At 35.3% G+C, this 26,601-nt stretch overlaps 2 protein-coding genes across 4 annotated transcripts in view; both read left to right on the forward strand.

The window, feature by feature from the left end:
- LOC131800731 (cytochrome b-c1 complex subunit Rieske, mitochondrial-like) overlaps window positions 1–26,601 on the forward strand; it is a 307,140-nt gene that overhangs the window by 144,829 nt on the left and 135,710 nt on the right. The gene's annotated exons all lie outside the window — the stretch shown is intronic.
- Window positions 23,711–26,597, forward strand: LOC101890023 (uncharacterized). 3 transcript variants are annotated; one of them, XM_059118417.1, is made up of 9 exons: window positions 23,711–24,081; window positions 24,446–24,479; window positions 24,580–24,662; window positions 24,719–24,840; window positions 24,897–24,971; window positions 25,026–25,241; window positions 25,415–25,765; window positions 25,894–26,053; window positions 26,125–26,597. In XM_059118417.1, exons 3-9 carry the CDS (start codon window positions 24,590–24,592, stop codon window positions 26,595–26,597), a joined length of 1,470 nt encoding a protein of 489 aa, XP_058974400.1. In that variant the 5' UTR covers window positions 23,711–24,081; window positions 24,446–24,479; window positions 24,580–24,589. The 3 variants fall into 3 exon arrangements, with proteins under 3 accessions (XP_058974400.1, XP_058974399.1, XP_058974398.1); XM_059118416.1 differs by having other exon boundaries at window positions 23,712–24,081; window positions 24,446–24,496; window positions 24,558–24,662; XM_059118415.1 differs by lacking the exons at window positions 23,711–24,081; window positions 24,446–24,479 and adding an exon at window positions 24,122–24,200 and having other exon boundaries at window positions 24,608–24,662.

Below are 26,601 nucleotides of genomic sequence, written 5' to 3' on the forward strand. Positions count from 1 at the left end.
GGACTCAGCACCTTCGCACTCAACACACGCCACCCAAGAATGGTTACAAAATGAAGTTCCTCTCGGGATACAAATCCGTTGGACTATTGTGTCTATTTCCGACATTTTTTGCTGTCATTCAAAAAAAATTTAAAAGAAGTAAAAGTTATGGCGTTTGAGTTTGTTGCAGTTTTTTATCTCACCCTGTATATATAGCTCCCACATACATTTTCGGCAGATTTCAATGAAATTTGCAATGAGTGATGGAATTCGGACTAAAAATAAATTTTGTCAAATTATATTGAAATCGGTCCTGATTTTCTTATGGTCAGCTGAACCTGGCATGTTCACCCATTGGCAGACCGACCGATTTCTTCGTTTACGCTCCTGAAGCAAAAACAAAATCAAGTAAAATTCAGCTAAGTTCGGCCCAGCCAAACTTTTAATACCCTCCACGATTTTGAAGGAATTTGACATTTTTCAAAAAAAAAAAAAATCCGTAGAAAAATTAAACCCCTTATATGAGGGCTATACGAAGGCGTGTTTCATCATAAGTAATTTTTATACCCTACATCACATAGTGGTAAGGGTATTATGTCTTTGTGCATTTGTTTGAAGGAAGCGAGATACACCCATAGTAACTTTTGAGGATCTTCATAGGATCACTTTCTGAGTCGATTTATGCATGTCATTCCGTTAGTCCTTGTATTCTTGTGAACAAAATGCAGGTCATATTTATTATCCAATTGAGATGAAATTTTGCAAGCAATATCTGTTTGGCAAAAGGATGAAATTGGTGATAATCGGATCACATTTAGATATACCTCCCATATATCTTCAAACGATTTGGTGTTAATTGTGCACCAAAAGTCCAAATTACTTGAAGTTTGGCACATCCAACTGAATTCATTCTAAAGACTAATACGTCGAATTCGGGTAAAATCGATTTAGATATAGCTATAGCTCCCATATGTAGGTTTCGTCCGATTTGGTGTTTATGTCCCCCACATTCGTAATATGCACCCTCACAAGAATGATGTTTGGTAGAAGATATCAGATACAGCCCAGAAATACCTCTGCCAAATTTTATCAAGATCCGTTCAGATTTGGATATAACTCCCATATATATCTTCTACCAATTTCGGGGTAATTGTACACCAAATTACCAATATAAGTCCAAATTACTTGAATTTTGCCAAATCCAACCGAATTCAGAACCAGAAGCAAGTACATCAAATTTGGTGAAAATCGGTTCAGATATAGCTATAGTTCCCATATGTATGTTTCATCAGATATAAGGATATTTGGAACCAGATATCTTATAGAGGTCGAAAACACCTCTGCCAAATTTTATCAAGATCGGTTCAGATTTGGATATAGCTCACATCTTTCGGGTTAATTGTGCAACAAATGGTGAATATCTGCCCAAAAGTCCTGAATTTCGGTGCATCCCACCGAATTCAGTATAGAAGCAGGTACATGAAATTTGGAGAAAATCGGTTCGTATATAGCTATAGCTTCCATATATATGCTTCACCCGATTTTGTGTTTAAGTCCCTCACATGCGTAATATGCACTCGAAAACAATGATATTTGGTACCAGGTATCTTATTGAGTTCGGAAATACTTTTGCCAAATTTGCTAAATATCCTTAATCCGATTTCAGATTTATTGTGCAAATAATTGCTAATATCAGCCAAAATGAATTTCGGAACGTATGTTTCCATTTTGTGGAACTCCGATGTATATTGTTATACCCTCCACCATACTATGAAGGGTATATTAACTTTGTCATTTCGTTTGTAACTCCTAGAAATACTCATGTCAGACACAACAAAGTATATATATTCTTGATCAGCGTAAAATTCTAAGTCGATTTAGAGATGTCCGTCTGTCTTTCTGTCTGTCTGTCCGTCTGTCTGTCTGTTGTAATCACGCTATATTTCGAACGAATTGAGATACAAGGCTAAAATTTTGCACACAGGTTTATTTTTACAGTAGGTAGGTTAAGTTCGTAAATGGGCCATGTAGGTCCACGTTTTCATATAGCCCCCATATAACGGTACCTCCCGATATTCGGTATTTCGATGATTTTAGCGACATTATTCACCGGAATAGTTTCAAATTTAGTATTTGAGGTTTGAAATAGATACTAAAGCCTAAGACAGAAAATTGACTGTGCAGGTCCACGTCTTCGTATAGCCCCCATATAACTGTACCTCCCGATATTTGGTATTTTGATGATTTTAACGACATTATTAATCCGAATTGTTCAAAATTTGGTATTTGAAGTTCGCAATGGATACTACAGCCTAAACAGAGAATTGTCTGTTCAGGTCCACGTCTTCGTATAGCCCCCATATAACGGTACCTCCCGATATTCGGTATTTCGATGATTTAGCGACATTATTCACCAAAATTTTTTCAAATTACGCATTTAGAGTTCGGAATGGAAACTCCAGTCTGTGGCAGAAAATTGTCTATGCAGGTCCAGTAGGTAGGTTAAGTAGGTAGGTTAAGTTCGTAAATGGGCCATGTAGGTCCACGTTTTCATATAGCCCCCATATAACGGTACCTCCCGATATTCGGTATTTCGATGATTTTAGCGACATTATTCACCGGAATAGTTTCAAATTTAGTATTTGAGGTTTGAAATAGATACTAAAGCCTAAGACAGAAAATTGACTGTGCAGGTCCACGTCTTCGTATAGCCCCCATATAACTGTACCTCCCGATATTTGGTATTTTGATGATTTTAACGACATTATTAATCCGAATTGTTCAAAATTTGGTATTTGAAGTTCGCAATGGATACTACAGCCTAAACAGAGAATTGTCTGTTCAGGTCCACGTCTTCGTATAGCCCCCATATAACGGTACCTCCCGATATTCGGTATTTCGATGATTTTAGCGACATTATTCACCAAAATTTTTTCAAATTACGCATTTAGAGTTCGGAATGGAAACTCCAGTCTGTGGCAGAAAATTGTCTATGCAGGTCCAGGTCTTCGTATAGGCCCCATATACCACTACCTCCCTATATTCGGTATTTTGACGAGTTTAGGTACAATACTCACCGAAGTTGTTTGAAATGTCGTATTTGAAGTTCGTAATGGATGCTACAGAATATGTAGGGGATTAACAATTTTGCTATAAAAGATTAGTGAAAATCGATTCAGAATTGGATATGCCTCCCCTATATATATGTTCCCTCTGAAAACAAATTATAACTACTCTAAAGCCAAAGGTTGATAGGTGATATGATCTACGTCAAATAAACTCCCAATATAAATACTTTTATTACGGGAGCTCTACTAAATATGCATAGTGGTGTATGGTATCACATATCGGCGCCGCCCGACTTTTGACTTTTCCTTACTGGTTTTGTCATAGGCTATAGTACCTATTCCGAACTTCAAATACGAAATTTGAAACAATTTCGGTAAATAAGATGTTGGCCTTCATAGACAATTTTCAATCTTGGGCTGTAGTACCCATTTCGAACTTCAAATACGAAATTTGAAACACTTTCGGTGAAAAATGTCGCTAAATCATCAAAATATCGAATATCGGGTGGTAGTTTTTTAGGAGGGCTATACGAAGTCGTGAACCTGAGTTTGTCATAGGCTGTAGTACTCATTAAGATCTTCAAATGCGATATTTGAAACAATTCCGGTAAATGATGTCGCTAAAATCATCAAAATGCCGAATATACCGTTATGTAGGGGCTATACGAAAACGTGGACCGACATGGCTCATTTTAACCTTGATGTGTGCAATTTTAGCCTGCTATCTCAATTCGTTCCAAAGATAGCGTGATTACAACAAACAGAGAGACACACAGACGTACATCGCTAAATTGACTTAGAATATTACGCTAATCAAGTATTTGAGTATTTCGAGGAGTTACAAATAAAATGACAAAGTTAATATATCATCCATTGTGTGGATGATATAAAAAGGGTAGCGAAGCGCCCCGGGTACAGCTAGTTTTCAATACAAACAATCTACAGATGCGCCATGAAAATCATTAATATCTGTAATAAAATTGAAATGCTATTTCAAACTAGAACTGAGATTATGAGCTGAAGATTAAATAAACCTCCGCTCTGTCTGACCTTCAGTTTTAATCCACAGCATACTTTACAAGCATCGCGACACCTAATTTTAAGCACTCCACGCGCCTCTAGTCTCAAGAAGAACATCCACTGAACTTGTCTGTGTGCATGAGTTGTTCATATTAGAGCTTTACACTGTCGACATTTTAGATTTCCTGATTGCAATCCGGTTTCTTCTGTAATATTACAAAATATGGCCAGCGATAAGATGGAACATAACTATGGACTTTGTAAGTCATTTGGAAGCACTTGAAGTACTACTTCAGACTACCAACATCATTAGCCGGTAGGTTGGCTGGTTGGTTGGCAGACGACAACTGGTAGGGTCATAAAGAAGACAAATTCATTGAGACGCCTAAAGTACACCAATTGTAAGAGGACCATGATGGGCAAACATAACCATTTACGCAATGACAACTTTCAAAAAATATGAAATATGAAAAGTGAAAATTTGTAGACACGCTTAACAACAAACACGGCCACACGTGTAAATGCATTTTTTGGAAAAGTCAATATTAATCCATAACAAATATTAGGGAAATTGTGAGTAAAAAATCATATCGAGGGATCTGCTACTACTTGACCTCTCCTACACGAATCCATATTAATCGGAATCATTGGAAGCGTGAGAATTAAAAGTGTAATAAAAAGTACTAAAAATTTAATATATTTTACTGGGCAAACGGATAGGGCTAGAAATCTGAAATTTGGAATGAGGGTAGGCTAATGGGGTGTAGAATAGAGCACCAAATTAAATTCGAAATATCATTTTTACAATAGGACTAAAATCTGGTCCTTTGGTATAAGAATTAAGTTTGGGAAATTGGGTTGATATAGGGAGGGGATTTAAAAAAAGTATATTAAGTGTAGGAACGGTACTAAATTTGGTACAATATGATTTTGGGTGAACAGATGTAGCTGCCAACTTGAAATGTTGGCACTAATGGTTTTAGAAATGCAAAATGTACTAAATGTTACTAAATTTCATATTGTGTGAACAAATAGTGTTTCAAATCTGAAAATGAATGATTGATTGAAATTGAAAATACAGGGTGAAATGAAAAAAAAAACTGCAACCAACTTCCGACTGCTGTCATTTCATAGCCACTCGTCCGACAGCTGTTAAAATTATTCCAGTGACATCTCATTATATTGTTTACAAGCGTACAAAAGCATTTTGGTGAGAATTTTCCAGAATAAAGTTATTTGTGATGGAATTCAAGCGTGATAGGGTGATTTCTTTATATTTGGCTGGAAAACCACAAATGGCTATCGTTGGAGCACTCCAGCATTTAAATGTGAATAAATCGCTCGTTACCGTGCTACTGGTAGCGTAGCCCGACGTCACGGAAGTGGACGGAAGAAAACAGCAACATCAGCAGTGGCCGAAAATTGGTTAGTGAGCTGAACATATCGCAATATTCTATTCGGCAAATATTGAAAAATGAGCTCGGGGTAAAGCCATTGACATTCCAAAAAGCGCAAGAACTTACACCGCAATAGTAAGAAAATAGACACAGAAGAGTTAAAGAGTTGATTCGTTTGGCCGAAAGTGGTGAAATCCCGAATTTGGTTTTCTCCGATCCGAGAAAAAATTCGTTGTCCAGCAGTTTGTAAACAATTTTGTTTGTTTACTTGCCAAAGAGTTCAGCTGAAAATGTTCACCTTCGGCGCCGACCATGGTAATGGTGTGGACCGCCAAAACAGCCGATGATCACTCTTCGCTGGTATTAATCGACCGTGACATCAGAATAAATGCCGAATATTATTGCGAAAATATTCTGGAGGGTGTATTAAAGCCTTGGACACGCAAACATTTTGGCTGCAGACTTCGGACACTCCAACAGGACTCAGCACGCACAACCCAAGACTGGTTACAAAATGAGGTCCCTCGCTCCATTTCCAGCGCACAATGGCCACCAAAACTCTTCGGATACCAATCCGTTGGACTATTGTGTCTGGAGTATTTTGGAAAGCAAGGTTGGCACTAAAAAATACCAAAGTGTCGATCACCTAAAGCAAGTCCTTCCCCGGGAATGGGCCAGAATACCGCAGATCAACATTCGGGCAGCGTGTGACGGTTTTATTGGCCGTTTGAAGGCCATAATTCGTGCGAAATGTGAACAATTCGAACAAATCTATATTTATTCTAAAATTTGATGCTATTTCCGACATTTTTTGCTTTTATTCAATAAAATTAAAAAAAAAAAAAAACATGTAAGCAAAGGCTATAGTGCGGGGCCGACTATGTGATACTCTACAACACTACAATATGTTAGAGGCCCCCTTATGCCCAAATACATTTTGGAAGATTTCGCTTTTGAAATTATGTCACGGGGCACTGCCCAGATATTACCCTTAACATTTTGACCAGGGACATTTGCCCAATATTTACGCACTCCAGCATACTATGGAGGGTATATTAATTTTTATACCCTCCACCATACTGTCTGTCTGTCTGTCTGTCTGTCCGTCTGTCTGTCTGTTGTAATCACGCTATCTTTCGAACAAATTGAGATAGAAGGCTAAAATTTTGCACACATGTATATTTTGCCAGTAGGCAGGTCAAGTTCGTAAATGGGCCATGTAGATCCAAGTTATCATATAGCCCCCATATGGTACCGTTATATGGGGGCTATATGATAACTTGGACCTACATGGCCCATTTACGAACTTGGCCTGCCTACTGGCAAAATACCCGATATTCGGTATTTTGATGATTTTAGCGACATTGTTTACCGGAATCGTTTCAAATTTGGTATTTGAAGTTCGTAATGGATTTGTACCAAATGGTAGAGGCTATTAAAAGTTCGGCCCGGCCGAACTTACAGCTTTCTTACTTGTTATAGCTAAATTTAATCCAATGGTCATCAAAAATGCTAGACTTCTCTCCTGTCCTTAACTCTCTTCTCAGGCGTGTAGATTGGCTTCAATTGTGTGATCAGGAAATGTTTTCTGTTCTGGTTCAAAAGCAAGAAATCAAATTTAGACTCATCTATATTATGTGCTTGTCTACGATATTTGGCTATATTCGTCAAAGAAATCAGCATAAAAAAGCCCGAAGTCTAACATCCCCTTACCAGTCGAAAATTTTTCGTATAAACGCTAAATGGTGTTCTTAGAAGGCGCACTTCTCACATTTTTAATGTTTTAAAAGCACGTTGAGTTTTCACAATTGACTTCTTCTGTTGAATGTAAATTTCAACTATTTCGCGTGGCGTGTATTGGTTCATGGTAAAAATGTGCTTGGACTGACGCTTCAAACGCGGTATGTCATTAAGCGATGTGACGTCTCTGTCAAAAGTTATGGCGTTGCCAGATGGGTCCGTCGAATATGTGCAACCCTGTATACCTAAATTGTATATATTTCGCTATATATATCCAATGTATTTACTATCGGCATCTACGTAACGTCTATCCGTCTGTCCATGTTAATTTGTAATCACTCTACAGGTCGCAATTATGGCCCGCTCTTCGTGAAATTTAGAATGTAGCTGAGGCTAGGACCAGAATAGAAGCCTATTGCTTTTGGAGATGATCGCATAATAGTTAGGGGTTGAAATGGATCAAAAACTTAAAAAACTTTCTCATTTTGCAGTTGCTCTACAGGTCGCAAAGCATGGGTCGAAGTTAGCATGGGTCTAGAGCTAGGAGCTGGGCAGAAGTCTATCAATTTTGATGGTCATCGGGTAATATTTAGTGGGTGAAATAGACCATAACATTTGTGTTAAATAAAAGCCAATATTTTCATTATATCGCGTAAATATATCTAATATATATAATAAACAAATAAATATGTATATATATATATATATATATATATATATATATATATATATATATATATATATATATATATATATATATATATATATATATATATTTATATATATATATATATATATATATATATATATATATATATATATTTCGTGGTAAAAAGATATAGATATAGTATTTTGTGATATAGTATTTTTGTGATCGTCCTATCCTCACTAACATTTTCATAAGGGCATGGTTAGGTTCAGAAGGGCTAGGCCTATTGCTTTTAAAAGATGTCCGCAATAAATTTAGGGGTTCAAATGGACCAACAACTAAAAAATTTTACTGGTTTTGCAGCCGTTATAAAATATAAACCAAAGGACACAACAGCGGGTAGTATGGACCACTACTTTCGTGTGAAAAAATACCAACATTTGCATTCTACCGAAAAGACGAAACTAACGTACAGGAGAAATCCAAAATACACAAATGGCGAACTTCTGACTTTTTATACCCTACACCATAAGGTGGTCAGGGTATTATGTCTTTGTGCATTTGTTTGTAACAGGCAAAAGGAAACGAGATAGACCCATAGTTCCTTTTGATGATCTGCATAGAATCACTTTCTGAGTTGATTTATGCATGTCAGTCCGTCTGTCCGTCTGTCCATGTATTTTTGTGAACAAAATGCAGGTCGCATTTATTATCCGATTGAGATGAAATTTTCCAAACAACATTTGTTTGGCTCAAGGACGAATCCTATTGAAATTGGAGATAATCGGTAAAAATTTATATATAGCTCCCATATATATCTTCGTCCGATTTGTTATTTTTGTCCTCCGCAGCCGTAATATGCACTCTGTAACAACAATATTTGGGGAAATATATCAAATGCAGCTCAGAAATACCTTTGCTAAATTTTATCGAGATCGGTTCAGATTTGGATATAGCTGCCATATATAACATCGTCCGATTTACCTTTTATTGTGCACCAAACGTCTAATATTTGTCCAAATGGGATGGAATTTGGCACATTCGACCGAATTGAGTCTAGAAGCTAGTATGCCAAATTTCGTGAAGATCGGTCTAGGTATAGCTATAGATCCTATATATATATATTATTCATCCGATTTGTTGTATTTGTTACCCACAGCCGTAATATGCACTCCGTAACAACGATATTCAGGGAAATATATCAAATACAGCTCAGAAATATCTTTGCCAATTTATATCGAGATCGGTTTCGATTTGAATATAGCTCCCATATACATCTTTATCCGATTTCAAATTAATTTTGCACCAAATGGGCAATACAAGTCCGAATTTAAAAGATACAAATGCTTCGGCATATTTAGTCCTTTAAATTTTAAATTATAATTATAATCATAGGGTGTATGATTGAATTCTCCCATAAAAACTTTTACTTGTTATGTGGAGCTCAACTAAATTAGCAAAGTGGTGTAGGGTACCGCCCGACTTTAGGACTTTCATTACTGGTTTATGCTGATTTCGTTGACGAATATAGCCAAATATCGTAGACAAGCTAATCATATAGATAAGTCTAAATTTGGAGATACAGAGGGGCTTCTTGCATTTGGATTTTCTCAAAACCTGTACTACACGCGCAGACATTTATTTAAAAATAAAACTACAGTTTTGACTCAACACAAAACACTTTATTTAAAATTTCGACTTTGTTGATGGTAGCTAACACAAAAACAACATTCCATTTCAACGCACAACAATCATGGTTCCAGCCGTATATCGCCTGGTTAACTGATCTGCACGAGACGAGTGTGAAAACAATAACCGATGTCGTTCCCAAAGTCATTCAATTGTTTAGACGAGACGAAATTGCTTATTTTACGATTACAACATTTTTGGAAAGACAATAAGCCCTTCAACTGGATGATTGTAAAGGTGCAGACAGTTGGCTTACATGCTGTCTGATAGATACATATTTACAGAACTGGTTGGTAATATTTGTACACACAAATACTCGTAGTGGAGTGGTGTAGTAAAAACCTTAACTTTTACAACATGAGTGATTGCCATGGCTGTGGTTGTGTAAACCTGCATTTGGATGTTTTCTACAACAACAAAATCGAAAATATTGAATTACGCTTGCCACTGCTGTTGTTGGCATTGTTGTCTTTGCAGACAGCGTATTTAGGCCCAATTGTTTGAATGCACAACTTGATTGGTGTTTAGATTTCATTTTCATTCGATAGACGTCGTCGTCAACGTTTTCGTTTTCAAATTTGAAAATTTCAAGGTTAATTACATGATTATATGCGCCCGTATTTATCATGCTGTCACATTGTTGTTTTTGTTTTCCTTTTGGGGGGCCTATTAAAAATGTCTTAAAGTTGTCTGGCAATAACGATTTTGAGAATGAATAATACTGCATATTTTAAACAAATCTTATACGTGTGACTACGATTTATATGCAGTTTATAGCTATTAGAGGTCATATTTAAATTCTATCTTAATTAAGAGTGACGTCGCACAATGTCACGACCGGGGCCAAAAAGGGTCAAGACAAAATGTACAAGTAGCACAAATTGTTGATGGGAATTGAGAGAAAACATATTAATTAGAAGAAATCTGAATTTCGATATTGGTACGTCAAGTACTTTTTACTATATGAAGATTTAAATCCGACAATTGTAGTTAGTCGATATTTTTGTCCTTTTTATACCCTCCACCATAGTATGGAGGATATATTAAGTTTGTCATTCCGTTTGTAACACCTCGAAATACACATTTTAGACTCCATAAAGTATATATATTCTTGATCAGCATAAAATTCTATGTCGATTTAGCGATGTCCGTCCATCTGTGGAAATCACTCTAGCTTCCGAAAAAATTAAAGTAGATTGACAAAATTGTACTCAAATGTATGTTATGTCTGCAGGACTTTTGGTATTGAAAATGGGCCATGTAGGTCCACGTCTTGGTATAGCCCCCATATAACTGAACCTCCCGATATTCGCTATTTTGATGATTTTAGCGACATTTTTCACCAGAATAGTTTCAAATTTGGTATTTGAAGTTCATAGTGGATACTACAGCCAAAGACAGAAATTAGTCTATGTAGGCCCACGTTTTCGTGGAGCCCCCATATAACGGTACCTCCCGATATTCGGTATTTTGATGATTTTAGCGACATTTTTCACCAGAATAGTTTCAGATTTGGTATTTGAAGTTCAGAGTGGATACTACAGCCTAAGACAGAAAATTATCTGTGCAGGTTCACGTCTTCGCAGAGCCCCATATAACGGTACCTCCCGATATTCGGTATTTTGATGATTTTAGCGAATTTCTTCACCGGAAGTGTTTCAAATTTGATATTTGAAGTTCGTAATGGATACTACAGCCTACGACAGAAAATTGTCTGTACAGGTCCACGTCTTCGTATAGCCCCCACATAACGGTACCTCCCAATATTCGATATTTTGATTTTATCGACATTATAACCGATTTTTTTAAGTTTCGCATTTGAATCTTGTAATGGCTTATGACAAATGTTACCTACGCAGGTTCATGTCGTCGTATAGACCCTGATATAATAGCTACATTCGGTATTTTTAAGATTTTAACAGAAATTTTAACGGATTTTATTGTTTTTGAGAATTGCCAAATTCGTTCCAAATGGTGGAGGGTATTCACAGTTCGGCCCGGCAGAACTTTTTCTTTTCATACCCTACAACACTATGTGTTGGGGGTATTATAAGTTTAATTGGGCCAAAAATTATGTAACACCTCGAAATATTGGTTTCCCTCATAGGAATATATATGGATCTAATTGTAATCAAGCTACAGGTCGAAATTATGGCCCGATCCTCATGAAATTAAAAATGGAGGTGGGGTTATGGTCAGAATAGAACCCTATTGTTTTTGGAGATGATTGCACAATACTTAAGAGTTGAAATGGACCAAAAACAGAAAAATTTCCTGATTTTTCAGTTGCTCTATAAGCCACAATTATGAACCAATCGACGCGGAAATTTAGATGGAGTTAGAGTTTAGGACTGTTCAGATGTCCACCAATTTGGGCGGCCATCGAACAATATTTAGCGGGTAAAATAGACCATATCTAATATGTTAGGAAATAAGAAAATTTCCACTAAACCGCGAATATTTTTAATACCAGCCAAATCACAAATACATTAAAAGGTCACTTCTGGCCATTAGATTGATGCTGATAGCCAAGAAATCGGATATATAGCAAAATAGGTACAATATATGTATGTAAAAGAATATATCTTATTTATCTGTTTACAAGTCAAGAACCGCTGGGCCGATTTTCACAATTCACATCAATTTGGAATGATCTCTTGCCTTAAACGGATAAAATCTAAGAAATTCGCGGAAAAATATAGCAATAAAAAAGTGAATATATTTTATTCCATTTTTTTTCAATTTTTGTCATATTTTTTATCGCATGCAATTTTTTTCAATTTGACTTACAATTTTGAAATGTAATTTTTTTAAATTTTTGCACCCCGTAATTAGCAATTATTGTCCGATCCTCACGAAATTTTGTATGGCGGTAGGGTTAGGGTCAGAATTAAAGCCTATTGTTCTTAAGATGTACGTTTAAGGGTTCAATGGACTAAAAAATAAAAAAAATTCGAATTTAGTAGTCGCTCTATAGACCACAATTGAAAACGAATCGACACGGAAAATCACATCAGAAAAGAGTTAAGGACAGAGGCATTACTTTTGACATTATTTCAAAAACGAAATTTTCCAAATTGGATTTGGACATAAGGGGACTTCGAACCAATTGAAGTGTTGTAGGGTATCACATGGTCGGCCCCGCACGTCTATAGCCTTTGCTTACTTGTTTGGTCTAAAATGAATAAATTATATTACGATCAACTATTTAAACATTTAAAGCGGTCACTACAAATGTAGTCAATAAGCTTTCTTGGGATGTAATAAGCCTCTATATTTATTTGCCTGATTATTTCGAAATAACTGTTTTAGACCTACTATTTGGATCAAATCAGTTTCAGGATATTTGGAGTCGATCTACAGGCAATATCGGTCAACTCCTTCCGATACCTTCCCCACAAAAGGTCAAAAATTTCAAGGAAAATAATTTACCTCATAGGAAAAGAAAGGATCATTCGATTTTCTTTTTTCTTTTCTCTTAAGAGCCCGATTGTCTTCAAATTGCATACATCACAAAATTTTTTTAGTCCAAGGTCTGGTGTGCAGATTGAATATATCGGTCCACTCCTTCTGGTACCTTCCCCACAAAGGGTCGTAAAACGTTAAATTGGCATTCGATTCCTACTTTGCAAATCCTAATAAGAGTCCGATTGTCTTCAAATTGCACACATTTCTATATATCTAACAACACAACGTCTGTTATAAAGATGGTAGAGATTGGAACATTCCTTCTGGTACCTCCCCCACAAAGGGTCAAAGTTTTGAATAACCAAAACGATTATAAATTCTGAAATAAGTATCCGGTTCTCTTGATACTTCAATCATCGCATTTTTTCCACTAACACCAAATTTTGAATATCCATGAAGCTCATAAAACGCGAAATTAACATTCGATTCCTATCAGACTTGGTACATCTCGATATTTCCATCAACACAAGATCTTTTATAAAGATGGTACAGATCGGACCATTTCTTCTGGTGCATCCCCACATAGGGTTAAAGATTTTGAAAAACAAAACGCTCAAAGAAAGCGAAATAAGCATCCAACTCTCTTCAAATTTCACACGTCCAAATATTTTTGCTAAAACAAACATTTTTGCTAAAAAAAATTGCTATGCAGGTTCAGGTCTTCGTATAGGCCCCATATATCAGTACTTCCCTATATTCGGTATTTTGACGATTTTAGGTACATTATACACCGTATTCTTTTCCAAGTTTTGCATTTGAATAGTTTAATTGCTTATGTCAAAAGTTGCCTATGCAGGTCCACGCCTTCGTATAGACTCCAATATAAGATGACTTCGACTATATTCAGTGTTTTTAAGATTTTAACATAATTTTTAACGGATTTTATTTTTGAAAATTTCCAAATTCGCTCCAAATGTTGAAGGGTATTCGAAATTCGGCCTGGCCGAACTTACTGTTTTTTATACCCTACACCACAAGGTGGTCAAGGTATTTTGTCTTTATGCATTTGTTTGTAACAGGCAAAAGGAAACGAGATAGACCCATAGTTCCTTTTGATGATCTACATAATCACATTTTGAGTCGATGAGCATGTCTGTCCGTCCGTCTGTCCATGTATTTTTGTAAACAAAGTAGAGTTCGCATTTATTGCCCGATCCAGATGAAATTTTGCACAAATCATTTGTTTGGCCCAAGGTCGAACCGAATTGAAATTGTAGATAATCGGTAAAATTTTAGATATAGCTCACATATATATCTTCGTCCGATTTGCCTTTTATTGTGTACCAAACGTGTAAAATCAGCCTGAATAGTATGGAATTTTACGCATACAACCAAATTAGGCCTGAAAATAAGTGTGCCAAATTTGATCGAAATCGGTTCAGATATAGCTATGGCTCCCATATATATTGTTCATCCGATTTGTTACCCACAGCCGTAATATGCACTCCGTAACAACGATATTCAGAGAAATATATAAAATACAACTCAGAAATATCTTTGCCAAATTTTATCGAGATCGGTTCCGATTTGCTCCCATATATATCTTTATCTGATTTCAAATCAATTTTGCACCAAATGGGCAATACAAACTCGAATTGAAAAGATACAAATGCTTCGGAGAATTAAGCGTGTATGATTGAATTCTCCCATAAAAACTTTTAATTGTTATGTGGAGCTCTACTAAAGTAGCAAACAAAGTAGCAAAGTGATGTAGGGTATCATAAAGTCGGCCCGCCCGATATTAGGACTTTCTTCACTGTTTTTTTTTTTTATGTAAATGCATAGTGCAGTATATATACATAAATTTCGATCAAACATTATAATCTTTGGTATTTCTGGATATTAAATATATTCTTAATTTTGCTCTGCTTATATTTCTTCAACATCTCTAGCCGTTTTCAAAAGATTCCAATTTGAAAAACAATGTATTTTTTCTAGAAAAATTTTGTTATAATTTCTGTAAAAATGCAAATATCAGTTCCTCTTTTCGTTTCTAATTTTAACTTTTTTCAAAATTCGAAAACTGCAATTCCAACACCACGCATTTAAAACACATGCGTATCAGCAAAAATGAGTACAATTGGCCAAGGGGCGAATATAGCTCAAATTGAGTAAGCTCAACATTTGTTTACTCAAATAACATGTTGTACTCTTTATTGTCTTGTTCTACTCATACACACTTGTAGAGATGGTCATCGCTACAAGTGCGAATAGCTTCGCAACAACAATCTCAGAACGAAGAAATCACTTTTTTAATTTATTTGCCTTCGTTTATAGACAAATCACATTATCAAAAAAAAAAAAAAAAAAAAAAACTGCGTTAGTTGTTGTTCATTCCAAACGTCAAGCAATTTTTTTACGAATTCATTTTCTATTCAGTCGGTTTTTGTTTCTTTCTTTTTTTATTGTTTTGTTTATTACCTCTTTATTCTTTTACTAATTTGTGCTTACTTCAAGAATAGTGTAGACAGCAAAGAATCTACAATTTTTTGTTCTTTTTTTAGATTATTAACTACCCTACAATGGAGGATGGGGGTATGCTGCGTTGGCCCTTATGTATGTATCGGACATATAGAGTCAATAGTTGTTTTGGAGCGAGGTAAGAAACAATGGATATGAATTATTTTCAAGAGCGAGGATAACATCATAATAAAAATTCTATTAGTTCTACACTTTACTATATCCCAGTTATTTGAAATATATGCCATAACCTCCTGCCGTCTCTCAAATATTAAGACGTTGGATATCATCGGTAGGTCGGATAAAGACTAGTATACACATAATGTTCATAATATAAGAGTCATATGTAACTCTACTTATTATACCCTCCACCATATATAGCATTGATGGTATATTAAGTTCGTCATTCTGATTGCCACTCATCGAAATAATAATTGTAGGCCCAAAAAGGACCCGTCCGTCCGTATGTTGTAATCACACTAGAGTCAAAACAAGAAAAGATACGAAGCTCAAATTTTGCACCGATCTGTCATTTATCTGCAGGTAGGTCAAGTTCGACAATGGGCTATATCGATCCACGATATCGTATAGCCCCCATATAACGGTACCTCCCGGCATTCGGTATTTTGATGATTTTAGCCACATTATTCAATGACTGAAATTCTACACAAGGAGTTCTCGTGAGTACTCTATCCCCTGGAAGAGAATTGTCTATATGGGTCCACGATATCGTATATCGCTTCTACAGGGTGAGATAAAAAACTGCAAGAAAGTCAAACGCCATAATTTTTACTTTTTTTAATTTTATTGAATGAAAGCAAAAAGTGTCGGAAATAGCATCAAATTTCAGAATAAATTTAGATTTATTCGAATTGGTCACCTTTGGCACGAATTATGGTCTTCAAACGACTAATGAAACCGTCACACGCAATAGTCCAACGGATTGGTATCCGGAGATTTTGGTGACCATTGTGCGCTGGAAATTAAGCGAGGAACCTCATTTTGTAACCATTCTTGGGCTGCTCGTGCTGAGTGTGATGGTGCTGAGTCCTGTTGGAATGTCCAAGGTCTGCGGCCAAAATGTTTGCGTGCCCAAGGTTTAAAACCACCCTCCAGCTTAGTTTCGCGATAAAATTCCGTATTTATTCTTATGCCACGGTCGATTAATACGAGCGGAGAGCGACTATCGGATGTTATGGCGGCCAACATCATCACCATGGTCTTTTGAATCTATTTTCTTTCTGTTGCGGTGTAAGTTCTTGCCCGTTTTCAAATTTCAATGGCTTTACATCGAGCTAATTTTTCAATATTTGCCGAATGGAATATTGCTATATGTTCAGCTCACGTGCCATTTTTCGGCCACTGCGTTTCGACCTTCTTCGCTTCTTTACTTTTCGAACCATTTCTGCTGATGTTACTGTTTTCTTCCGTCCACTTCCTTCACGTCGGGCTACGCTACCAGTATCACGATAACGAGCGATGGTACGAGACACCAAAGATTTACTCATATTTAAATGCTGGAGAGGTCTAACCACTTGTGGTTCTCCAGCCAAATATAAAAAAATCACACTATCCAGCTTGAATTCTATCACGAATGACTTTTTTTCTGGAAAATTTTCACCAAAGTGCTTTAGTAGCTGTCACTGGAATAATTTTAAATGGTGTCGAATAGCGTTTCCTTTAATTTTAGATATTATTGGAGGCGCTTAAAAGTCGGCTACAAAAATGTTAATTTTAAAAAGTGATAAAATTTATGATACGATGTGGAAACTGGTGTTATAGGAGTCGGAAATATAGTGTTATAGGAGTGTTATATTCTTTTCGAGTCCAAAATTGTATTTCACACTCTGCCTGAATAATGGACTTTTGTTATAAAAACATTTGAAATATTTGCTCCAAATTTGATTAGAGGAAGGAGGACCCCTTATTGGCAGCATAAATGGTTTAACTATTAAAATTTTTTTGGAAAATCAAAGGGTATACCAGTTTCGACTCGACCAAATTTTTGGCAGTTTTTTTGCTATTTTTTGTTGTTGGCACAAATTACGTATGCCGTCTACTAGATTTTATGCTTGTCGTATGAGTAGTTGGTGGTGCGATAAGTGGTTTGCCAGTTTTTTGTTGTTGCTGTACTTGCTCTCGAATTCGCTTCGCTGCCTGTGCGTGTGTGGGCTAAATAGTTTTTATTTTTGGTTGATTATACCTTGAACTTCACCGAATTTCACTACAATATTTTTTCATTCTATTTATGAATCAAAAAACTATTTTTTTAATCCGTTAGCAAAGCTTTTTTTCTTGCCATTTTCTTATCGTCTGTCTATGGCAATGCCTTTTAAAGTGTGAAACGTGTTTTTATGGGCACATAGTTTATAATTTTTTTTTTTTTTTTTTGCTTTCAATAATAGTTGACTAAATGTTTTTCGGAATTGTTATCATTCAAGGAAAGAAATTCATATTGATAAATAAAATAGTGCAGTTTTGATTGAATATTATATATATTATTTTATATGAGCATAACTAAATATACAAGTAGGGAATAACTACAGTTGGGCGGGCCGACCCAGTGGTACCCTACAACATTGTAATTGTTAATGTTTCTGTAGATGTGATACACTTGGAATAGAATGAAAAAAGTCCTTAAGATATTGAGATGCATAATGAGATTTTTAAACTAATAAAAAAGTAGCTAAGTTCATATGGGCCAAACATATAGTACCCTCCACCATTTTAAAAGAACTTGAAAAATACCACTCACCGGAAAACCGCTATATGGGGGCTATATGAAGACGTCGTCCTGCATATACAGTTTTTTGTCATAGGCTCTCATCGGAGAAAACCAAATTCTGCAGTTCACCACTTTCGGCCAAGCGAAGCAACTCTTTAACTATTTTGAGTCTATTATTTTCTGTTGCTGTGTTTTTGGAATATATATGTAAAGCCAAGCTCAATTTTCATATTTGAAGAATGGAATGTTTCGATATGTTAAGCTCATGAGCCATTTTTCGACATAAAAGATTTTTTCACATTTAAATGCTGCAGTGCTCTAACGATAGCCACTTGTGGTTTTCCAGCTAAATGTAAAGAAATCACACTATCACGCTTGAATTCCACCAGGAATAACTTTTTTTCCGGAAAATTTTCACCAAAATGCTTTTGCAGTTTTTTCATCTTACCCTATATGTATGCTACATCTGCTTAAAATTCTAAAATTTAGCGGCGTCCGTCTGTCTGTCTGTTGCAATCACGGCATCTTTCGAATGAACTGAGATAGAAGGCTAACATTTTGCACACATATGTATTTTGCCAGTAGGCAGGTTAAGTTCGGGCCATGGGTCCACTTTTTCATATAGCCCCCATATGATGATACCTCCCATCATATGGGGGCTATATGACAGCCGGTATGTTGATGATTTTAACAATATTTTTTACAGGAATTGTTTCAAATTTCTTAGTTGAAGTTCGTAATGGGTACTACAATGTATGATAAAACCAGTAAAGAAAGTCTTTAGTAGAGCTTCACATAACAATTAAAAGTTTTTGTGGGATAACTAAATCATACAAGCTATGATTAAAAATATAATTTAAGTTCAAAGGACTAAATTTGCCGAAGAATTTGTATCTTTTCAATTGGGGCTTGTACTGCCCATTTGGTGCACAATTAACTTGAAATCGGATAAAGATATATATTGGAGCTGAACCGATCTCGATAAAACTTGGCAAAGATATTTTTGAGCTGTATTGGATATATTTCCCTGAATATCGTTTTTACGGAGCGCCTATTACGGCTGTGGGTAACAAATATAACAAATCGGATGAAAAATATGAATGGGAGCTATATCTATATCTGAAACGATCTTCACCAAATTGACATACCAGCTTGGTCGTAAGTGCCAAATTCCATCCCATTTGAGCAAATATTAGACGTTTGGTGCACAATAAAAGGTAAATCGGACGAAGTTACATATATATGGGAGCTATATCCAAATCTGTACCGATCTTGATAAAATTTAGTAAAGGCATTTCTGAGCTGTATTTGATATATTTCCCCAAATATTGTTGTTACAGAGTGCATATTACGGCTGCGGAGGACAAAAATAACAAATCGGCTGAACAATATATATGGGAGCTATAGCTATATATGAACCAATTTCGATCAAATTTGTCATACTTTTTTTCAGGCCTAATTTGATTGTATGTGCAAAATTCCATACTATTTGGGCTGATATTATACGTTTGGTGCACAAAAAAGGCAAATCGGACGAATATATATATATGGGAGCTATATCTAAATTTTTACCGATTATCTCCAATTTCAATAGGATTCGTCCTTGGGCCAAACAAATGACTTTTGCAAAATTTCATCTCAATCGAATAATAAATGAGACCTGCATTTTGTTTACAAAAATACATGGACAGACGGACGGGCGAACGGACAGACATGCATAAATCGACTCAAATTATGGTTCTATGCTGATCACCAAATGCACAAAGACATAATACCCTTACCACTATGTGGTGTAGGGTATAAAAAGTGTCTACGCAGGTCCACGTCGTCGTAAAGCCCCCATAGAACGGTACCTCCCAATATTAGATATTTTGATGATTTTAGCGACATTTTTGCCGGAATTTTTTTTAAATTTTTAAATTCCTTCAATTTAGCTGATGGAATAGAGATAAAAATCTTAAATTTGATATTTGGACTACTGATGGTATATATGTTTAAGATTTGGCGGTGGTTTGGAAATGCTTCCTATATTTGTACGGGGAGTACTCATTTTTTTGGGTGAGGTGATAGGTCTGGAATCCTCAAATTTGATATTGAAATCTCTGTTGGTATATGGAATAGACATATGGTGGTGGTTTTGGAAATGTGTACTTTAATTGTACGAAACGTACTAAATAGTACTAAATTTGGTGAAGGAATAGAGCTGAAATCCTGGAATTTGATATAGATATCATTGTTGATTTAGGTGGTTAAGATATGAAGATAGTATTGGAATTGTGTACTATAATTGTTCGAAAAGTTCTAAGTGATACTATATTGGGTATTGGGTGAAGGTATAGAGCTGGAAATTAGAAATTTGACATTGAGGTATCTGTTGGTATGTGAAATTATGCTATGCAAGTGGTTTTGCAAATGCGTATTATAATTGTGTTTCAAATTTCGTAATTGAAGTTCGTAGTGGATTCTACAGCCTATTTCTTATGAAGGAAAACGTCTTCGTAAAGCCCCATATAAGGGGTTTCATGTGAGAGGTAATTTTCTACTGATTTTTTTTTTAATTTTCAAGTTCCTTTAACTTAGCTTATTTTTTACCTGTGTACTCTCAGGAATACACCCGCCCGAATTCGAGTAGAGAGTGAAACTTGATCTGATTTTATGGAACCATTAATTTTCTTTTCTTCAGGCAAAATACATATACGGAAACTATAGATATATATAAAATCGATTTGATTCCTTTGTTGAAGGCAAAAATGGTAAGGCTTTAGTTTTCAACTTAGTATCCCTTTTTTTACCCTTAGAGGCAGAAGCTTCAAATATTTAACAATGATCCTCACAAAATAAATTTCTGCATTTTTTCATAATTTAAAAACAACAAACTGACAAAAAATTAGTTCTGCTTTGTTTTTTTTTTTTTTTTCAATTTTATGATGGTGTGATTCGTGCATAGAAACATATTTTGGGTGTGCGGCTGGTTGACTATCGTCTTATTCACTCAACCATTCATACTTATATTTTTTATGACTGGCTGTTATTTAGGTCTTTGACGATCATCGTTGCGTCGTTGCGTTTGAGTGGGTTGTGGGATCTTTTTTTGCAAGAGCATTTCACAAGAATACAACAACAACAATTAGAATTTTCAAGAAAAAAATACAAATACATGAGTAGCACCCGGCAGAACCGACCAACAATGGCATCGGAACCGGCACCGCCACCAGCACCTCTTGTGGAACCTATGAGACATGTGTGCGTTTTTTCTAGCGTTGTTGCTGCTGCTGCTGCCGATGTAGTTTTTGGCGTCAAGTGTCATTGAACTCTTGAGAAACAACAATAAATTTAACGCTCGCAAAAAACAGCATTGTATTTTTGAACATTGGCAAGATTGTGGCAAACAAATGGCACAAAAAAGAGACAGATTAGAAGTGTACTCACATCATACATACCGCACACACACACACTCACACACATACATACATCGATGGATGGAGGGTGCAATGACTGCTGGCAACTGATATTGCTGCTGTTGCGGTTGTTGTTTTCGCCCGTTTCTCCGATAATTGCTTAACAAATAGCATAAACGTATTATATGTATTTTTTTCATAAATTTCTTTCTCTAGCATTTTGTTTGTGTGTGTGTGTTTGTGTGTGCATGTATCAGTGTGCATAAGATCTAACCCCAATTAATGGAATAATTGTGCAAATTTGGGTTTCATTGGAAAATATCGCTTTTATGGTCAGATCCGGTAGAAACATGCACTACTTGATGAGCACTTTTCGATAGAGAATAAAAATTAAATTTTCTTTTCAGCAATAGAAATAAGTTCGGAAAAATGTGATATTGACATAAAAGTTTCCAGGCATCTTAACAATGCTTTATTCAAAATTTCACACACGACGTAACTGTACACCAGCAACTTTTGGGTCAAAAGCCAAAACACGAAATTTTTCACTCAAACTGTTCTGAAAAATACCTACGGGACCCTGATCCCCATGGCTACATCAGTTCTTTACACACTTCACAAAATAGCTCTTACTCTATTTAGCACACACCTTTACATTATCTCTTAATTTATCGACGTTTAATTAAGAAATCTGAAGTGACTGGCTGGCCACCTGCTCACTCGTATTTATAACTCTTAAGCGTTGAGGATCCAAATCCGAAATATTCTACTATTCTATTCTATTCTAATATATTCCAACGAAATGGCAAGCACGTCTATTCATCAGTGAGCATACACACATATGCTAACAAAACTTTGCATGTAAACAGCGCAGGACACAGTAACTATAAATACGAGTGAGTGCGAGTCAATGATTAATAAAATAAATGACAACGAATTAAGGTAACTTTTCAAATTAACGAAACGCGATCGAAATTAACTTTAATCTCCTAATTACACTCTTGAGCTACCTGAGAGCCGTAATATGTTCCCGATATCATTGAAACATCATATATATAAGACTTAATTGATGCCCTGAACTTCATGGAAAGTGGTGTAACAACTCTTTGTCAAAATGGCGTTCAAAGTCTGACGATGGTAAACTCCTCTTGGGAAACAAAAGGCTTTGTTATATTAAGAACCCCGAAGGACATTGCGACCCCTAAATTTTGAAATTTTGCATTGGTGTCCCTTTTGGTGGTTGATTTGTGATAAAGAGATTGTTTTGGAAATGAGTACTACAAGTGCACGAAAGTAGTAAATAGTACTATATTTGGTACAATTTGGTATAGGGCGAACAGATAGTGCATGAAATCTGAAGATCATGTCTAACCTGGACATATGGAGGTGGTTTTGAAAACATATACTATAATTATACGAAAAGTACTGAACGGTACTATATTTGGTATTGGATGGAGGGATAGAGATAAAGCTTTGACATTTGATGAAATAGTATCTGTGTTTGAGATTCGGCAGTGGTTTGAAAATGCGTCCTGTATTTGTACAAAAAGTACTGAATGGTACTAAAACTGGTATTAGGTGAGAGGATATGGTTGAAATCCTCAAATTTATTGGTATCTGCATTATAATTGTACGAAAAGTACATAAAGAGCTTAAAGCCTGCAATTTGATATAGATGTGGTTACGATATGAAGGTATTATTGAAATTGTGTACTATAATTGTTCGAAAAATTCTAAGTGGTACTAAATTTGGTATTGGGTGAAGGGATAGGGCTGGGTTAGTCAAATTAGATAATACGATAACTGGCAAAAATAAAATCTTCAAAGCCTGTCTTCAAATTTAATAAGGAATAAAAAGTAAAAAAGCAGATAAGTTCGGCCGAGCCGATCTTTTAATACCCTCCACCATTTTGAAGGAACTTTAACAATTTCCAAATTGTAGTACCCATTTCGAGCTTCAAAAACGAAATTTGAAAAATTCCGGTGAATAATGTCCCTATAATCATCAAAATATGGAATATCGGGAGGTATCATTAAATGGGGGCTATACACAGAGCCGAAAATACAATGACTTTTTTAACCATGTGCATGGTTAATTTTTTCATGGTAAATGTTTGAGATTACAAAGACAAAATAACGTTATATAAGGTCAAATGTATATGAAAAATAGTTGAATTAACGTTGTATAAGGTTGTTGTTTTTTGAGAGAGACGGAAAAATGTGAGAGATACATAAAAATTTAAAGAGCCTTCGGCTCTGTTGTGGTCAAAAATTTTGAACTGCTTTGTGTTTGACGAAGTTCAATATTGCAATATACGAAGTTGCAACGAATGTGACTGTCATATTCCCCCTCCTTCTCTTTATCGAATCTCTTTCTGTGGTCTGAATATGTGTAAGAAAGATCAAATAGACAATCTCTGCTTTAGTTGGTGTTGAATAGTGCAAGGGAGCAGTGCACGTGCTCGTGGGAATAGTGCTTGATATAAAGGTAAGTAAAAACTGAAATTAACAAATATTTTTATTGTAATTTGTATTTGTTTTAATAGAAAACCCTGATACTATTTCAATATAGTAATGTGTTATTGCTATATTCAAATTGTATCAGATTTGTCTATCAAATAAACTATAAATTACAATAAAGAAACAAACAACGTATATGCAGCGACAAGCAAAAATGAGGAAAGAAATAATGTGTGAGTGTTTTTTCATACATATGTGTTCTTTTTGTCTTTGCTTGTGGCTGCTGCGCCGTTCATTAGCGTATGCATTTGTCACCAAATGTACGTTGTTGTTGTTGTTGAAGCGACAGTGTTCATAAATATTTATGTATATCTTTTTGTTTTTTCTTTCAGTTGTTCTTTTTCTGGTGTCTTTTTTTTTGGGTGCTCGTGCGTACATTTTTGGTAAGTTGTGACAATACTATTTGTTTTTATTAACTACTACTTTCTTCTTCTGTATTTGCAGTCGGTGTTTGGTGTTTTGTTGTTTTTTTCACTATGGCTGAGGAATGTAAGTTAAAATCACTCTTGGATGAATGGGAGTTCCCAGAAATGTACAGTGTGTTGCAAGGTTGGTATTTTTTACTTATTTATTTCTCCAGAATAGTGAACTTATTTGATTAACAGAAAACGAAATCACAATCAACGAATTGAAACACTTAACTAATGAGGACTTAAAGGAAATTATTCCAGTACTAGGAAAACGTATTCGATTCAGAGAGAAATTATTTTTATGGAAGGAGAAAATTGTGGGTTTAACTATAATATTATTTTAGAATACATTTAAATACATTTGAATCCATAGTGTCCACAAAGTAATGAAACGTTATCCGTACACAGCAAAGTTGGGACTTGGCTGAATTCGCCGGCAAATTCAAAAGTATAACTTTAAAAAATTTAAATTGCCCATATTGTCTTAACATCTTCTCCGTAGGGTTTCAATGACATTGCACAGATTTTAAGATCTTGCGGTAAAGGAAGAGCAATTGTTGATTACTATACGGAAAACAATCAGTTGTTAGAATCTCACCGACATGATATAATTTCCATTATATTAGAAGAAGTTGTCACGAGCAATTGCATATTGCATATTTCTGACTTCACATTAATTTGCGAACAAATACTTAGTCTATTTCCGAACGAAAATAAGGTATAAGCTTCAATCCGTATACAGTCATGAGATTCCGGAACATTTTTAAAATTTTTTGTAAATCTTTTCTAAATTGTAAGCTGAAAAGCTTTACATAACAAAAAATAAAAATCTTCTGGAACCTTGTGCCATAATAATTTATTGAAAAAAATTTATATTTTATCGATTTGTAGGATTTTTACTTTATTCCACGTGGACCACGCAAAAATCCAAGTGGGAGGCTATATGATAAGTATCATAATTTAAAAAGCAAACGTCGTAAAGTTCTCGGTCGCTCCTTGTCGAATCAAATAAACGAATCAAGTGAAGAAGATGAAATAGACGAAAAAACTCTGTCATCTTTGAAAGAAATATTAAGAACAGATGTGTCTAAATGTTTGTCGAACAGCTGCAATCAAACAAAGGCATCTGAATTTTGGGTCACCACGTTTCCTATTCGTAAAAAAGACATAAAAGCAGCAAAAAGCAACGTAGTCCTTCTGAATCATTGGCCGGGCTACAAACAATCTTTCGGTTACGTTTTGGTACATAAATTACACTATGCCACAATTAAGAAAATATTTCAAAATTTCCTGATTAGGGTCCTTTATTACATTAAATAATAGTAAGATACGCATACAAAATTTTAACATAAAATCTTAAACTTTTCCAGATTAAAAGCGATTTCAAATTATTATATCCAGACAGTGAGAATCTCCTATACTCCAAATGGGAGAAGTTTATCAACCGTATCATAGATTTTTTCAATAGCAACATCAAAGACCAAGCATCCCGTGAAGAACTAGCATTGTGCAAACAACTATCGAACAAAGGTAACTAAATGTTAATAAAAATACATTTAAGCTGTAACTTTATGGATTTAAAATCAAATGTTAACTTACAGACAGTGTCAATTACATGGTCATAAAACTTTTGAACAGTGTCATCAAGCCTACCGCTCGTTTTAAAAGCCAAGATGGGAATGTTTTAAAAAAGTTCACAATCAGTGACGCACAGGAGAGCTTGACGTTGCATGTTACCAACTTAAGTGACTACGAAGTGAAAATAAACGGACTCAAGGAGAAATATTACGCTTCATCCAATACATTACAACCGATTATTATAGTTGTCGGAGCAAGTATGTTAAACATTAACCAATTTTTTATATATTTTGATAGTGTATTGTATTCCTTAAACTCGTACATTGAATGTGTCGACGTAACTTTCAAAATATTTAACGTACTTAATTTAAGTTACCCTAAAGCCAGTGAAGGCGTTTGGTACTTTATTCAAAAATTTTTTTATAACATTACTACACCTTTTGATAAATCATCTCCATCGATTATTTCTCTGATAAATTATTTACACGAACACTGACAAC

Source organism: Musca domestica, unplaced genomic scaffold (genome assembly GCF_030504385.1).
Source record: "Musca domestica strain aabys unplaced genomic scaffold, Musca_domestica.polishedcontigs.V.1.1 128, whole genome shotgun sequence".
Lineage (NCBI taxonomy): Eukaryota > Metazoa > Arthropoda > Insecta > Diptera > Muscidae > Musca > Musca domestica.